At 35.0% G+C, this 16,837-nt stretch overlaps 1 protein-coding gene and 1 long non-coding RNA gene across 2 annotated transcripts; both read right to left on the bottom strand.

Moving 5' to 3' along the window:
* Nucleotides 1–37: 37 nt before the first annotated feature.
* Nucleotides 38–4,382, bottom strand: LOC113303872 (NAC domain-containing protein 86-like). The gene is made up of 7 exons (XM_026552955.1): nucleotides 4,338–4,382; nucleotides 3,807–4,148; nucleotides 2,449–2,726; nucleotides 1,961–2,332; nucleotides 1,366–1,821; nucleotides 1,168–1,246; nucleotides 38–1,029 (listed from the first exon to the last, which is right to left on the bottom strand). Exons 2-7 carry the CDS (start codon nucleotides 3,961–3,963, stop codon nucleotides 305–307), a joined length of 2,067 nt encoding a protein of 688 aa, XP_026408740.1. The 5' UTR covers nucleotides 3,964–4,148; nucleotides 4,338–4,382; the 3' UTR covers nucleotides 38–304.
* An 11,758-nt stretch (nucleotides 4,383–16,140) lies between these two features.
* LOC113302533 lies at nucleotides 16,141–16,593 on the bottom strand. The gene is made up of 3 exons (XR_003336937.1): nucleotides 16,578–16,593; nucleotides 16,364–16,484; nucleotides 16,141–16,156 (listed from the first exon to the last, which is right to left on the bottom strand). It is a non-coding gene; the product is annotated as an uncharacterized LOC113302533 (long non-coding RNA).
* Nucleotides 16,594–16,837: the final 244 nt, after the last annotated feature.

Below are 16,837 nucleotides of genomic sequence, written 5' to 3'. Positions count from 1 at the left end.
AAAGAATTCGGAATTGAAGTTCAATTATGGACTCAATTATGTCTTTGTTAATATATATAGAATCAATTAAGCATCACAGTGAAGGTTATACATTAAGATCACATCCTTCATCTTGAGATGGGATGGATATATACTAAGTGCCTTTCCTAATGTGTATAAATACAGTTGTATGTATGTAATGTAACAAAGATATGACGAAATTAATCCTTAGTGCTAGTATACTGTCAAGGGAAACATGTTATGTGATGAAACCCTAATGCAAAGTTAGCTAAAGCAGTTGCAGAGGACTATTTCTTGTTACAATTCAAATGTATCCTTCTCCTCCAATGTCAGCATCATAAACACCACTCTTCTGGTCATCAATAGCGTTACATGAATTAATATGACTTCCAATTGTTAGTGGCATAATCTTCTTTCTCAGTCGAAAACTGCTGCAATATTCTGGATGATCATCTCTGTTTTGGATCACAACTTTGCACTCACTGATTGATGACTCATCTTTCATTGTTGCATTATTACGATCTTGATGTTCTTCGTACATACAACTTGTCAATAGAAGTGCAACTATATGGATGACAACTTTCATTGTTATGGATAATAAATGTGAGCACGTCCATGTCGATTTAGCATCTATATTTTTGGTTAACCCCGCCATGACCTTGGACTCGCCAAAATTAGATGATGAACTTCGGTTTTTAACTCTTGTCGTGATGTTTGCAGTAGGTTTCATAATCGGGAAATTATGCGATGTTACCTGATTAAGATGAACTGTAACAGTCTTGGAGGGCTCCATCTGATGATAGAATGTATCAGCTACCTTGTGACTGGAAACAAAGTACATTCCTTGCTTATATTCAATTTTCTCGTAAACTTCAAAAGTTGGCATACTCAAAGATTCATCCGTAGTTGCCCCTTCGGAAATGATTCCGTTATTATCATCAGGGTCATCATTAACGAATCCAGTTGAGTAATCATTAGAGTACTCTTCCTTAAATTGGTTGAAGATGTCATTTTGGTTATTAGTATCTCCTGGAAAACAAAGTTAATAATTAATTTTTGTAGAAACTACCATATAGTCCTGAAAACAATATAATTGAGTTAATTCGGTCCTGTTGACCTAAAAAAAAAATTACGAAGAAAAAAGAGAGGTATAGTAAAGAAACTAACCTCTCATGGCTTCTCCCTCTCCTCTGTGGAAACTGGAGACATTTTCAATGGGAACCATCTTGTGTTCTTGCAGCATTGTCTGATAGATCATCAAAACATTAATACATGAATAATTATACTTATAGATTTTGTACGTCTAAGAAACCAAAGTATGAATGGAGGGTGATTTAAAGAGTTTTCAAGGCATTTTAGTCGTACCTTCTCGAGATCTTTGGATGACATTCCAACCCCTCTCAGATTTTCCACCATCCTACTGTCAGTCTTGAATTCTTCCTCTAAATCATTGATATCGATAAATCTTGCGTGTTCTCCTCCGCCCCAAGAACTTAAATTACCGACTAAGCAATGATCTTGATCATCTATTTGTCCTACTTCGGGTAAATCCATAACAAACTCATCCAAGTAACTGGAATAATTTCCCGCCCATGTTTCCTGATAACTATTAGGTCCGTTTATCAATTGTTGAGAGGCACTAGCAACTGAAAGTATTTCTTGTAAGATATCTGGTCCATTGGTGTTTTGCCTAGCCATGGGTTGTTGTTGTTGGTGGTGCTCTTTTGTGTCTGTGAAGTCGAATTCAGGGAAGTCATCGACTTCCAATGGAGGCAGTGATAGTCTATGCTGCAACCTTGCGCACTCTAATGCTATATCAACCTGCAAAACCCAATTCAGTATCCTATGGTTATACGTAATCCATGCATGCCGCTATCAAACTGACGTGTGAGAATACATAAAATAAAGTTAAGATGGAATACAATAATTGATAAACTTGATTCTTGAATGGAGCTTATACCTTTGATGGAATATAGGGCATTTGTCCATGGCTAGGAAATGCTGGCGTTGTGGCTCCAAATGTCTCGTCTCCCAAATACTGCATCCATTTCCCATCTCTAGATGAGCCATTAAAATCGAATGACGATGATGATGTTCCTTGAACGACATTTTGTGAGCATGTTTCTGATGGAAATGGATAACCAGAGCTGTCGAAATCTGTAACTCTTCCAGCTGAGGACAAATCGATGGTAGATGAACAAGCATGCTGATGATGATGGTTAGATGGCCATTGTTGGTAATTAGGGTTGGCAGTTCGAGAAATAGTGTGTTGCTCCCCTGTTTTAGGTCCTAATGCACTCTTCTTAAATATACGACACAATGCGTATGCATCCTGATATATTCAGTGAAATATTAGTAGTGTAGCAGTGACAGTATATAGTTGCTATTGAGAGAGAGAGAGAGAGAGAGAGAGAGAGAGAGAGAGAGAGAGAGAGAAAGAAAGAGTACCTGTAACCCCGAAGCAGTTTCACATTCTGCCTCGTCGAGTCGATATTCATGCATAACCCAATCAGTCCTGGTACCATGAGGTGCCCGTCCTCTATAATAGACTAAGGTTTTCTTCATCCCCACCGCACGCGTTTTGGAATTAACTTTCCGATCCTTACCGGTGGCTTTCCAATAACCAGACTGAGTTGCTCTGTTAGTTCGGGACCCATTAGGGTACTTCCGATCTCGTGGGCTGAAAAAGTACCACTCCAGATCTTTGCTTGGCAAGAAGGACTTCTCTGTAACAACCGAAGAAAAAATACAGTGCGGTTAAGGATCATGAACAAGTATTCCTTACTAGGTAACAACGTTTAGGTTGAGGTAATCAAGTCATTATTGGAGTCTCGGGTTACTTTTGATAATTTGATGCAATTTAGTCTTTTAATAACAGTATAATGTGTGTTTTCTTTCCAAGCTAGGAAAATAATATTTTACTGTTTTACTCAAATGAATCATACATATATACAGTGTACTGCGGACAAAATCTTAGAACCTAGAAAAAAAAGCTGAAAAGCTAGCTAGTAAGCATATAGATAGATCATATGTATATAGAACAAATCTTTGGAACACTATGTAACCCTCCATCTTTTGTTGCTTTTCATATTAGAAGCTTTATAAGATTCTAGAATAATTAGATAATCGGCAACGTGAATCTTAAGGATGATGAAACAGCTAGATCTAACGTAAAAGAAATCGCTTGCTAATCAAAACAGAATTTCTAAAGGGAAATAAAGAAAGCAATGTAGTATCTAACACAAGAAGAGAGGAGAAAGGAAATATATAGAAATAGAAGGATCAAATGGCGCTTTAGTTAGAGGTTTTATTAAGTTCTGATCACATTGTTAACAACTTTCAATTAAGGACTAAAACTAGCTTTTGAGTCAAATATATATCAAAATTAATTATGCTTGCACTTAATTGCCTTCAAAGTAAGTGAAAGTACACCCATATACAACCTTTGAAGGAATCATATAATATAGACAACTATACATTTTCTCATCATCCAATTATGATGTTAAAATATACTTAAGTTCAAGAACAGATCCAGGAAGGCTAAATTTCCTTGTAAGGTCCGGCTAGAAGCTTTGGTGGAGTAGAATTTATTTTTTTTTTGGTTTGTGGACTGGGAGGACTACCCGGGCCAAAGCCTTCTTTAGCCCAGCTGTAAGTCCGTCAGTGCTTAAGTTGTGTTAAACCCTTGTTCGCACGCCTTACTATTATCAGTTTCTGTAACTTACGTATACAGTTTGAACTTTGAAGTTTAAAAAAGAGGTCGAAGAAGATGCATGAAATTAGTAAATGAAGCTAGTAAAATGTACCTGGCAATTCCCATGGCTCACATTTGTAGAGATCGACTTCAGGGATGATTTCTAATTCGATTTTCCGCCCATTAATCTTTCTTTTTAGATAATAAGCAACGAGTTCCTCGTCTGTTGGGTGAAATCTAAAACCAGGAGGCAATGCTACAGGTGCCATTTAATTATTTGCGCGCGTTTCTTGATCAATTTAGACCTTCTTCTGTATATGTACGTATATACTGAGGGAATGCTATGCTTGGAAAACACGTCCGAGGCTGATTATGAAAAACTCAACCCCTTATAGATTAAGGATCGTCAGCAATACGGCACAGCACTCTCCACAAGTAATTAATGTACAAACACCTGCAGTTAACAGTTAATTAAACCAGGTACGTATAGTTCTGAAATACAACTATACAAATAAAGAAACTAGAGCGAGCATAAATGAAACTGATGAACATATATATCTAGAGAATGAAATGATATGGAAGATATATGAAGTAGTGACAAAACATAAGCTGCTAGAACTTCATGAGAGATGGAGAGGTCTACCTTAATTTTGGTGGGATCGAAGAAGGTCGAAAAACTGATCTGGAGAGAAAGGGATTGGATCAGAAGATGATAATTATTCCAAGTATATAAGTAGAGCTAGACAAAAAGAGAAGAAAGGAATTAAAGGAAACTGAGAGGGTGGCAGCCTACCCATAGATCTCTTTATCTTTTCTCTTTCCCTCCTCCTAACTCAGATTCTCGTTGTCTTCACATTCAAATATCTTAATCTATCTCTCGGTAGCTGCTAGCACTCTTCTTTCTGCGCGTAAGATGGAAGATCCCATATTTAATTATATATCGTCCTTAAACAACAAATGATTGGTTATGATTGGCCGTCGTTTTCATGAATTCTATTTTTAACTTATCAGACTACTGGTTTAACAGAATTTTGGCAGCTTTCTTTCAATACCCATACGCCCGTAAGATCAAGATTTACCCCTGAATCTTTTCCGTGTAATTTATTAGCAGTCATTTTATTTAGTCAAACATGCTGTTGGGATATATATTTTACAATAATTCTTTTATACATTTATATCAATAATTCGAGTTTGACCCAGTAATTAAGTATTTTGGGCCTGGAAGGTTAGGTCTCAGGATCGAATCCCTGCCCTTACTAGTTCAGTATTTTTAAGATTTTTTCAAACTGTTTTTTTTTACTGCACTTAATTATATTTTAAATGCGCTAATTATGGCATGATTTATTTGCCCGTTTTTTGATTGTTTCGAATGAAATTTTAATTGCAGCAATTAATCCAATTTATTCTCCATTAATCTGCATTGATTGCCTGTTTATAAAAACAGTTTTGAGAACAGAAAGAAAAAAAAAACAAGTTTTTACACTATTGTTTTTCTGAGAATCAAGAGACCAAAAATACTGAGCAAGAATAGAGAGAGTAAAAGTGATCGATTTCTCATTGTGTGCTTGAGAGGTCGAAAGAGAGTTTTTCTCGGCTGTTTTATCCTGGGGGCGTTGTGACGGAAAAGAACTGCTTGCACAAAATTCAAGGCAGAGCCACGAAACGTCATAAAGAGAGCGACCTGATCGTGAATCAGCCGTAACTTTGTTTTGTATCTTAATCTCTGTTTTGCAGGTGTGAAATCGATAATTGTTCCAACACATGCTTTTTTTCCTTTGGAAATAATTTGGCCAGCTAAAGATAAATGGACGTCGATCCCACTACCATGGTAAAAAGTATTCCCAGGCTGAGCCATATGGATTTTATGGCCGAATAAATAAAAATTTTGTTGTGTTATATATTGCTTTTTTATGTTCATTTTCATGTGCATATTTTCCCTACGCGACCACGCTGAGTAGTATCAATAGCATGTTTTACCACTACTACGCAAAAGAGACCAGGTTGAACGGCTGGGGTATCTTCACAATCTAAAACCAAACCGGCCAAAAGGAAAGATGTTTGGTTCACAAATTCACAATGTGAACAAAGTTAGTTATTCCACTAATACGATTTGAACACAGCTTTTCGAGCTTTTCCTTTTGTTTTTGTTTATTTTATATTTTTTCCCAGATTATTTTAATTTAATCGTCGTGGAAATGACAAGTGACGGTCTTAAAATTTTCAAAGAATGGGGCCAGCTTTTAACACGTGACATATAAAGCTGACATGTGGAGACAGGATCACTTGTATCGGTCCCTCGTACTTTTTGAGATGGTGATGCAATAATGTTCTTTCTCTTTTCCTTTTTGGTAATCAACCCATCTTGATTGAGTTGAGGTGCTTTTCTCCTTTCGTAGTTTATGCCTTCACCGGCCTCTCTCTTGAAGACTCCTGGATCAAAACTTATTATTCCTTTTTGATGGGTTACTTCAGTGGTTAGTGATTCCTAACTACTACTAGCAATTACAATGTCTAGGAATCGAGTTCCTACTACTGTAAAAATTGTATATATTGATAGTTCATATGTTAATAAAAAGTCATAGTCTCCATTTGAGCCGGTTATAAATAACAATAATCTCCACATTTTAAAATAGAAAGGATAAGGAAGGGTGTATACATATAAATCATCATCCGCCACGTATCGAAGGAGCCATACGTGGAAGATATGCAGACTCTGAACATCGAGATATGATGCCACGTTCCAACACTCAAGGGGGATCTAACATCCACGTGTTCCCATCATCAGACCAATCCAACGATGGATGATCAAGGAGCACCAAAGGACCGAGCTACCGCGAAGTAGCGTAGTAGACCAAGAGATCAACTTTACTCCATCCCAATAAAGATCCAAGATTAAGGGTGGGGAGAAATCACGCCGACAGAGATGTGACGTACAGGGGCATCAGACAGCCGCCTGACGCGTGCAGATTTCCCCAACCACCCGCATTAAACACCCTAGGCATAGGACGTGTGTCTAAGATCCTATGGAGAAGAAGGAAGCCCATTTTCGTTTCTACACAATGCCGTTGAGAGACGATGGATCAGAATGAAGATAGCATCGGGTTCGGTAGACAAATCAAGACGATAAGGACACAACTGTCTATAAAAGAGGGCCCCACCAAAGATGCCTATAAATACCCCTTGAACACTAAGAGAAAGGGAGGTCGACCAATTCTAGGTAGAGAGAGAGAGAAAAGAGCAGAAGAGAGAGAAAAAAGTAAGAGTAAGTAGTAGATTCATCTTCTTCCTAGCTTCGTTACTCACTCCAAAGTCATTCGACTATCTTTGTAATTCTCAAATGCATAGTGAAACAACTACCCCCGTGGACGTAGGCCTTAGTGCTGAACCACGTAAATCATTGTCTCATTTACATTCTTCACTCTCGCTCTTTTATTTTACTTATATGCTGAGTTATTTTATATATTGTGCACCGATAAGTCTGTCAATTAAGTAATTCTCTTATGTCTAGACAAGGACGATCCCGAAGGCTCTGAGTCTGATAAGCATCGGACTTGTACAATTTTACAAGTATTTCATTCTCCTCAATGATTTTGTGAATGAAGCGAATATTGTTTGTGAATACGTGGATACCATCGTTATTTCCGTGTTCACAATCTGGCGCTAGAAACAGGGACTCTTGTCCCGGTAAAATATTTATCTTTCCCTATGATTTCACTTTTTGGCTCCCAGCACCATTCCCCAGATAATAGTGTTGTGAGCAGCCTATCATCATTTTCTTTGAAAAAACTTGTTAGATCTATGTTTTCCTTCAGATCAGCGTTTACTTTTCCAAGGGCATTCTAGATCTATGTTTTCTTTGAAAAAACCTTTAAGATCTATGTTTTCCTTTAGATCGGCGTTTACCTTCGCAAGAACCTTCTAAATCTATGTTTTCTTTGAAAAAACCTTTTAGATCTATGTTTTCTATATAGTTGCAACAGCAGAAGAAGGAAAATCAATTAAAAATGAATAACGGTTAGAAGAACATCACACCTGAAGAAGAAGCAAGAGAAGATGGACGGCAGAGCGATCAACGCACAACGACAGCCACGAGTCTCTAAAGATCTTGTCAGAACAATCCAACATCAACAGAAGGAGTTAAGAGCAAAAGAACAAAATAAAGAACAAAAGAAAGAATTAGAAGAAAGAGGTTCAGAAGAAGAAGATATAAAGATTACAACTGACAGGAGAATGAAGAGAGAATAAAAGTTATGAGGCCGCACCAACCTCTTGTATTTATAACCGTAATAAGTGGGAAAAACCGCCCCGAGAATCCAGAGGAAGTTAATTCCAACAGTGGGAAACGTGCCCTAAGAATAAGGAGGAGTTAATGAGAGAAGTGGGGAAGACTATGAAGACAGTTTTTCTCCAAACTTTGACCAACTTCAAACTTGAAAAAAGGGGGCAAATTGTATACACATAATTCATCATCCGCCACGTGTCGAAGGAGCCATACGTGGAAGACATGCAGCCCCTGAACATCGAGATATGATGCCACGTCCCAACACTCAAGGGGCATCTGACATCCGCTTGTTCCCATCATCAGACCAATCCAACTATGGATGATAAAGGAACACCAAAGGACCGAGCTACCGCGAAGTAGTGTAGTAGTCCAAGAGATCAACTTTACTCCATCCCAATAAAGATCCAAGATCAAGGGTGGGGAGAAATCACGCCGATAGGGATGTGACAGGGGCATCAGACAGCCGCCTGACGCGTGCAAATTTCCCCAACAACCCGCATTAAACACCCTAGGCATAGGACGCGTGTCTAAGATCCTATGAAGAAGAAGGAATCCCATCTTCAATTCTACACAAAGCCTTTGAGAGACGATGGATCAGAACGAAGATATCATCGGGTTCGGTACACAAATCAAGACGATAAGGACACAATTGTCCATAGAAAAAGGCCCCACTGAAGATGCCTATAAATACCCCTTGAACACTAAGAAAAAGGGAGGTCGACCAATTCTAGGTAGAGAGAGAGAAAAGAGCAGAAGAGAGAGAAATAAGTAAGAGTAAGTAGTAGATTCATCTTATTGCTACCTTCGTTATTCACTCTAAAGTCATTCGACTATCTCTGTAATCCCTTTCTATTAGTCACATAAATCATTGTCTCATTTAAATTCTGCACTCTCGTTCTTTTATTTTACTTATATGCTGAGTTATGTTATATATTGTGCACCGATAAGTCTGTCCAGTTATTCTCTTATGGATAGACAAGGACGAGCCCGAAGGCTCTGAGTCTAATAAGCTTCGGACTTGTACAATTTTACACTATTTTATTCTCCTCAATGATTTTGTGAGTGATGCGAATATTTTTTGTGAATACGTGGATACCATCATTATTTCCGTGTTCACAAAGGGATTTATGGAGAAGTTGAAAGTTATATTAGAAGGGATGACAATAGTTGTAAGTAAAGGAACTTCTATGACATGTGGTATGATGTCATGAAAAGAAGAGTTTTAGGAAAAGCCTATAAAAGGAAGAACATTGTACAATGGAAATTAAGTTCTCTCTCATTTTCTATTCTCGGAAAAGGTATTGTCATCGTTGTGACTATGACGTGTATGACCAAACTCGTATTCACTCCCAACAAGAACCATTCAAAAAGATTCATCATTCTTCTCGAACTTCATCAATCAACTATACATATATTTGATGGAGATATATGTAGGAGAAAATAACATATGCAATTAACATAGTTATAATTTCTTTCATTATTTGGTTTAATTAAGAGCTTCTCCAATGGCATGTGTGTGGAGATAAATGTCAAAATCCACCTAGGATGCACATCCATTTTTTCTAAAATCATTCTCCAACCCGGATGTCATTAATCAATGTATACAAGACTTTAGGTAGAAAATGTCAAGGGGAATGTCTAGTTTCCCACATTCCCCTTGACATTGTCTACCATCCTAGTCAGCTTTTTTTAAATTAAAAATATATTTTATTTACTAAAATTAATTCTAGTACAATAAATAATCATTTTTAAATCTAATAAAATCTTAAAATTACTAAACATAAAATTTACATTTAATAAGAAAATGATCACAAACAACACATTTGGAGATTAATAACTTTTTCACCTAAACTTAAAGAAAATTTGAAATAAAGATGTCTTGTTTATGTTGCCACATAGGAAATACATATAACAACCGTTGGAGAAGCTTTAATTTAAGAGTCATGCTGTGACGAGGTCACCATCGTGATAGCTTTTGTAAGGGTGCATATTGTAACCCTTAGATATATCATCATAGAAATGTAACCATCTCGAGGAGAAATTTTGGAAATAGATTTATTTTTTACTATTATTATTTTTCTTAATTTTTATTTGTTTGTGAACCTTTTGACAAAGCAATTTATTAATTTCCGGCTGAAAGAATGAATTTTTTTTTAATTTAATCATAAGATAAGAGCTAAATAAATAGGAGATGGATTTCGTAAACCATCTGAGAAATTTCTAACACTAGAATCCATGAAGAAGAATATCAACAGAATCTTGATTCAAACCCAACATTTCCACCGATCGAGATGGATGGAGAGATTTACTGGGAGATGGAGTAATAATCAGATTATTTGATTATGGTAGATTTTGAATTAAGTAATAATCACACATGAATATATGGTTTCACTTTGTTGTATACTCTTTCCATTGATTAGCTTGTATGCTCTTTTTCACGATGCTCTGATTGTAAGAGAACAAAATAAGGATTCATTCTTCTCACGGGTAAAAACAAATTTAATTTGTTTGAGTGAATAAGTGGTGATTAATAATTTGTTTGCGGGAATAAGTGGTGATTAAAATTAAAAATAAAATGTAAAAATAAAGAAAAACAATAAAATGTAAATATATATATAAAGATTATCTTTCAACCAGGTTTTATATAATCTTGCAGGGAAAGATTAGTCTCAATGGCTCTGATACCAAAACGTTAGATTCCTTGATACCAAAACGTTATATATATATATTCTGTTTCAATATAAAGATTATTAATAAAGGTTAGATTCCTTGGTGAATAGTGGAGTCGATCCTGCTTCCTGTTAATTTAGCACTTTACGCAGTGAACATTGGTATCTGATACCATTTAAGAAGCAGATTTTGGAGGTACTTGATAACGAAGATTTGGGTTCCCAACCGTCCTCGTCAAAAATCTTTGAGGAAGAAGAGATAAAATCGGAAAATACAGAAGACCTAAATGCAAATGGTGATGATTGCATTGGAATAATTTAGGGTTTAAATGGTTCGAAGAAGATAGAAAAATTCTAATTATTTTCCGGCAAAAAATTGGTCAACTTTTCATCAACAGGAAGCAGGATCGACTCCACTATTCACCAAGGACACGTATTTGCTTCAAAATAGTAAAAGTGAAAAGGTTTAATATTTTCCAAAAAAGAAAAAAGGTAAATCTTATCTAAGATTTCCACCTTAGATATGTCTTCCACTTGTCTACCACTTATAGGTTGTTGTAATTATAGATAGGATTCTCAAAAAAGAAAATCTTATCTCGTTTTGGTATCAGAGCCATTTAAAAGGGGAGATAAAGTGCTAAATATTAGTCGCAGTGAGCTCGTAAAATAAAACCTCTTTAAAAAATTAGAGCATTGATTCCTGTTGACCGTTTACAGCTTTATAAACCCTAATTATGGCTAGCTTTGTCAGATCATTTTCAAAGAAAAATAGTTTGAAAAATAAAATAACCCTTAATTCAGAAGAGGTCATCATGCATGACATTGAAAAACAATTACAAAATTGGAATATTCCTAAAGTTCCAGTTAATGAAGTATATAAGAAAGGATCTTTTCAATTCAGAAGCGATTACGCAATTAAAACTGTAGAAAAGACCATATCTATAATTGATTCGAGTGATAATTTTGAGTTTTTCTCTCCTAGAATGATAGAAGATCATAAACAAAAAAGATTTAATTATCTTCATATAGGCTTAATCCAAATAGCTGTAAAACCATTGACAAGGACAGGATTAAATACTTTTGTACTCTTATGTGTCAGGGATTGTAGACACAATAAATTCACTGATTCATTATTAGGAATTATTGAGTCCACCTTATGTGAAGGTCCAATTTATTTTAATTGTTTCCTAAATTTTTCGGTGTCTCTGTCTGATCCATGACTCCTTAAAACTCTAACTTTAAATGTTAGAACTCAGGGGTTTGATATGGTCGCAGGGTCGCAGAACTTAGCCGTTGTGTATAGAATATATTATAAGGTTATGAATACCTTATGTCCTAATGCTCAAGTTTATGACACAAAAGGTCAGACTACTCTTTTTCATACCAATATTGGTAAAGCCCATACAGTTATTCCCAGAACCATAAAGTGGGATCAGGTTACCCTCCCTGAAAAGTGGACTTTACAGGTAGAAGTTCCAGCAAAGCCTTGCCAAAACCAAAATCTCCAACAAATAATTGAATATGAAGATGGAGATGTGGAAATACAGTTTACATCTTTCAGGAAAACTAGGCTTAAGATATCAGAAGGCGAGGGAAGTGCACCAAGGCCATCTGTAGCATCTTCTTCTTATACAGATCCTATTCATAATTTTATAAATGACCCAAATGATATTATTATAGAAGGAGTTAAACAAACCACGCATCAGGTTAATAAACCTTATTATAAAGTAGAAACGCCAAAATCTACGGTTAGAAATATTCCTGAACAAGTAGAACCGACATTCTCCGATCTAGAATTTGAGATAAATGTGATCCAAAAACCATCATTGGATTTACAAGAACTTCGAAAAGAGTATCATAGTTTAGAAAATACAAATAAAAGGGCTTGGTTTGAATCCAACTTTAGTTCTAATAGAAGAACAAGAATATATAAAACTTATGCTCTATACTTAAGTCATAATAGAAATCCAAACCCATTTTTCACCTGGTTTGAAGATTTTACGAAAACTTACAATTTAAATAAATATAAGAGATCGCTTAATATGTTGGAAACCCAGTTTCAATCTTATACGACAAAAGATGGAAATGTTATTCAGTCAATCCATCCACCAGAAGTAGTCCTTGATATCAAAGGTGCTATAGCAGCCCCATACAAATTAGAACATAAGGGAACTGATTCAGTAGCTAACCATAAAGATATTGGTCAGTTAATACAACAAAATAACTACACCAATTTATATTTACATTCAATAGGAAAACAAACGACAAGTATCGAAGGCTTGTTAAACAAGGATAAAATCCAACATATACAACCTAATGAGCTTAAACTTAATCCGGCACCATCTAGTAGATTATTATTTAAACCAAACCCAATAATAGATCCAAATGTCTTCAGGTTTTCCAACCCAGATAATAGCTTTGTAGATGCACTAGTAGAAAAGCTAGGAAAATTAAGCTTATCTGCTTCAGGCCCATCTAAAGCATCCAAACAATCAAAAGAAGGAATAAATGTTCTGTCCAAACACGAAGAATACAGTGATATAGATATAGAAGAACTGGAAGAAATTTTTCATTCATCAAATTCTGGTAATATTAACAACAATTCTGATGACATTAATAAAATATCTTTTGGAAAAAATAAATATACACCGACAGTTCCTACTAGAAATTATTACCCTAGACGAACACCGGTATATTTACAACTGGAAGAGGATTATAATTGGAATCAGACTTCGTTTGATGGAAGATCCATAGTTGAGTGGAACATAGATGGTATGACAGAATACCAAATAGTAAATATCATAAGACAAATGTCGATGTATGCTTCTGCTTCTAGACTCATTAAAAACCCAGAAAAACAAATTGCTGAATCCATAATTACTGGCTTTACTGGCCAACTTAAAGGATGGTTGGATTTCCATATGTCCGACCAGGCAAAATATAGCATTTATATGGCAAAGAAACCAATCAAGCTAGAAGATGGTACTGAATACTCTCAGGAAGATATTGTTAGTATCCTACTTTATACCATTGGCCTGCACTTTGTAGGAAGTAATAGCCAACAAATGGAAAGATCTAGGGAATTACTTATTAATCTTAAATGTCCTACCCTCTCCCATTATAGATGGTACAAGGATGTATTCTTCTCAAAATTGTTCAGCAGAGAAGATTGTTCCTCTAATTCTGATTTTTGGAAAGAGAAATTCGTCTCAGGGTTACCCCCTCTGTTTGCTGAAAGGGTTAGAAATAGACTAAAATCAAAAAATATTCAACAACGTATTGAGTATGGCGAATATACTTTTGGCCAACTATCTTCCAAAATTGTATGTGAAGGTTTAGCTTTATGCTCAGACATAAACCTACATAGACAAATACAAAAGAATAAATTATCTAACAAGCAAGAGTTAGGTGATTTTTGTGAGCAATTTGGATACACTAATACACCATCCGCGTTATTATCTAGGAAGAAAGGTACTCGACCACCTTCCCATAACAATCCTAAAACTACTAGATATCCTAATAGGTATCCATTGAAATCTAAACGACCTAATTTTAGGAAAAACAACAATAAGACACAACAATTAAATAAAAAGACTAATAAGTCACTTCCGGCCTGTTAAAAGTGTGGAAAAATTGGGCATTATAGTAATAAGTGTCGTACAAAACAAAAAATAAATGAGCTTAATCTAGACGAAGGTCTCAAACGTCAATTAGAACAAGTCCTCTTAATGGACTCCGATCTATCTGAAGAGGATGAATCATCCTCCTCAGAAAATGATTCAGGGACAATTTCAGGATTGGAGGATGATGAATGTACAGATGGTTGTTCTTGTAAAAATTGTTTTCATAAACAAATATCTAGTCTAGGAATTAATGTCCTCACCAATGAAGAAAATTTATATTAGAGTTAATTGATAAAATTGAAAATCCAGAATCAAAGCGAATGGCTTTAGAAAAATATATTGAAGTAGCTAAAAGAGCACCAAAACAAGAGAAAATCGAAACTTCTGAAAAACCTTATAGTTTTAAGGAAATAATGGCAAGAGTAGAAAATCATCACATTAAAAAAGAACCATCAGTCAATGATCTTAGGGCAGAAGTTAATCAGGTTAAAGAAGAATTAAGAAGTCTTAAGCAAAGAGTCCAGATATTGGAACTTCATAAACCAGTAGACTGTGAGTATGACTCACAAGAAGAAAACTCTTTTGATGAAATTTTACAAAACTACCAGGCTCATATTACTACACATATATATAAACCAGAATCACCTACTAATAACCAGGATATCGAAAACATGCAATTCATTAATATAATAGATAAAGTAATCACTCAAAAGTGGTACACCTTAGTCACCCTAATCATAGGAAAAGAATACCGTTTTGAAACTATGACACTCATAGATTCGGGTGCAGATCTAAACTGCTTAAATGAAGGATTAGTTCCCACAAAGTATTTTAGCAAAACAACCCAAGTTCTTAATACTGCAGATGGAAACAAATTGATAATTAATTACAAATTATCTGATGTTGCGGTGTGTAATAATGGTATTTGTCTAGCGACACCATTTATCATGGTAAAGAATTTATCTCAATCCTGCATATTAAGGACTCCATTCTTGAATATGTTATACCCGTTAAGTATTAACAATACGGGCATTGAAGCCCTCATTCAGGGACATAAAATATTATTTGAATTTGTCTCTGAACCTAGGCAAAAATTTATTAACCAGGTTCAAGAAAAAATCAAGCACAAAGAAAATTTTTTGTTCTTCTTAAAAGAGGAGATTCAATATAAGCAAATAGAAGAGAAACTAAATTGCCCAAAACTCCAAAAACAAATCAATGATTTTAATGATCTTCTAGTGAAAGAAGTTTGTGCTGAAATCCCAAATGCATTCTGGGAAAGAAAACAACATATAGTAGAATTACCTTATGAACCAGATTTTTCTGAAAAAATGATTCCAACAAAAGCCAGACCAATTCAAATGAACAATAGATTATTAGAAATATGTAAATCTGAAATTCAAGATTTACTAGATAAAGGTTTGATTAGAAAAAGTTACTCTCCTTGGAGTTGTCCTGCATTTTATGTAGAAAAAGCAGCTGAATTAGAAAGAGGAGTTCCGAGATTAGTCATCAACTATAAGCCTTTGAATAAAGCATTAAGATGGATTAGGTATCCAATTCCTAATAAAAAAGATCTTTTAGATAGATTACATAATGATGTCATATTTTCAAAATTTGACTTAAAGTCAGGATATTGGCAAATTCAAATCGCAGAAAAAGACAAGTATAAAACTGCATTTACGGTTCCCTTTGGACATTATGAATGGAATGTTATGCCATTTGGTTTAAAAAATGCTCCATCAGAATTTAAACATATTTAATTCTTATTCAACTTTTACAATTGTATACATTGATGATGTATTAATATATTCTGAATCAATTGATCAACATTTTAAACACTTATCAATATTCCTCAAAATAGTAAAACAGGCCGGATTAGTGGTATCTGCAAAAAAGATGAAAATATTTCAAACCCAGGTTAGATTCCTTGGTCACAATATTACTAAAGGTACTATAATACCTATAGAACGGGGTATATCCTTTGCTGATAAATTTCCTGATGAAATCAAGGATAAAAAACAATTACAAAGATTCTTAGGAAGCTTAAATTACATAGCAGATTTTTATAAGGATTTAGCTAAGGATAGCAAACCTCTATATGCAAGATTACGGAAAAACCCTGTTAATTGGAGCAGTGAGCATACAACTGCTGTTATAAAAATCAAAGCTAAAGCTAAAGAATTGCCATGCCTAACTATAGCGAATCCAACAACCTAGAAAATAGTTGAGACTGATGCTTCAGATGTCGGATATGGAGGAATCCTTAAACAAAGGATTCATAATAAAGAGCAATTAGTAAGATATACCTCAGGTGTATGGAAATCGGCACAACAAAATTACTCAACCATTAAAAAGAAATATTGGCAATAATTCATTGTGTTACTAAATTTGAAAGTGATTTGTTAAACCAGGAATTTCTTATTAGAGTGGATTGTCAGGCAGCTAAGGATGTATTGGTAAAGGATGTTAAAAATTTAGCCTCTCGGCAAATTTTTGCAAGATGGCAATCCATTTTATCAGCGTTTGATTTTAAAATTGAATATATAAAAGGTGAAACTAATTCTCT

The sequence above is a fragment of the Papaver somniferum genome, chromosome 8 (genome assembly GCF_003573695.1).
Source record: "Papaver somniferum cultivar HN1 chromosome 8, ASM357369v1, whole genome shotgun sequence".
Classification (NCBI taxonomy): Eukaryota; Viridiplantae; Streptophyta; class Magnoliopsida; order Ranunculales; family Papaveraceae; genus Papaver; species Papaver somniferum.
The sequence above is the reverse complement of the archived record's forward strand: the minus strand, read 5'-3'. Positions and strand labels throughout refer to the sequence as shown.

What these genes read in the sequence shown, in the direction of transcription:
- LOC113303872 (XM_026552955.1), bottom strand. Translation starts at nt 3,963, where the DNA reads ATGGCACCTGTAGCATTGCCTCCTGGTTTTAGATTTCACCCAACAGAC. An exon ending in TGCCCTATATTCCATCAAAG is followed by an intron (nt 1,822 to 1,960) that starts GTATAAGCTCCA and finishes TGGGTTTTGCAG; the next exon opens with GTTGATATAGCATTAGAGTG. An exon ending in AGAGGGAGAAGCCATGAGAG is followed by an intron (nt 1,030 to 1,167) that starts GTTAGTTTCTTT and finishes TTTGTTTTCCAG; the next exon opens with GAGATACTAATAACCAAAAT.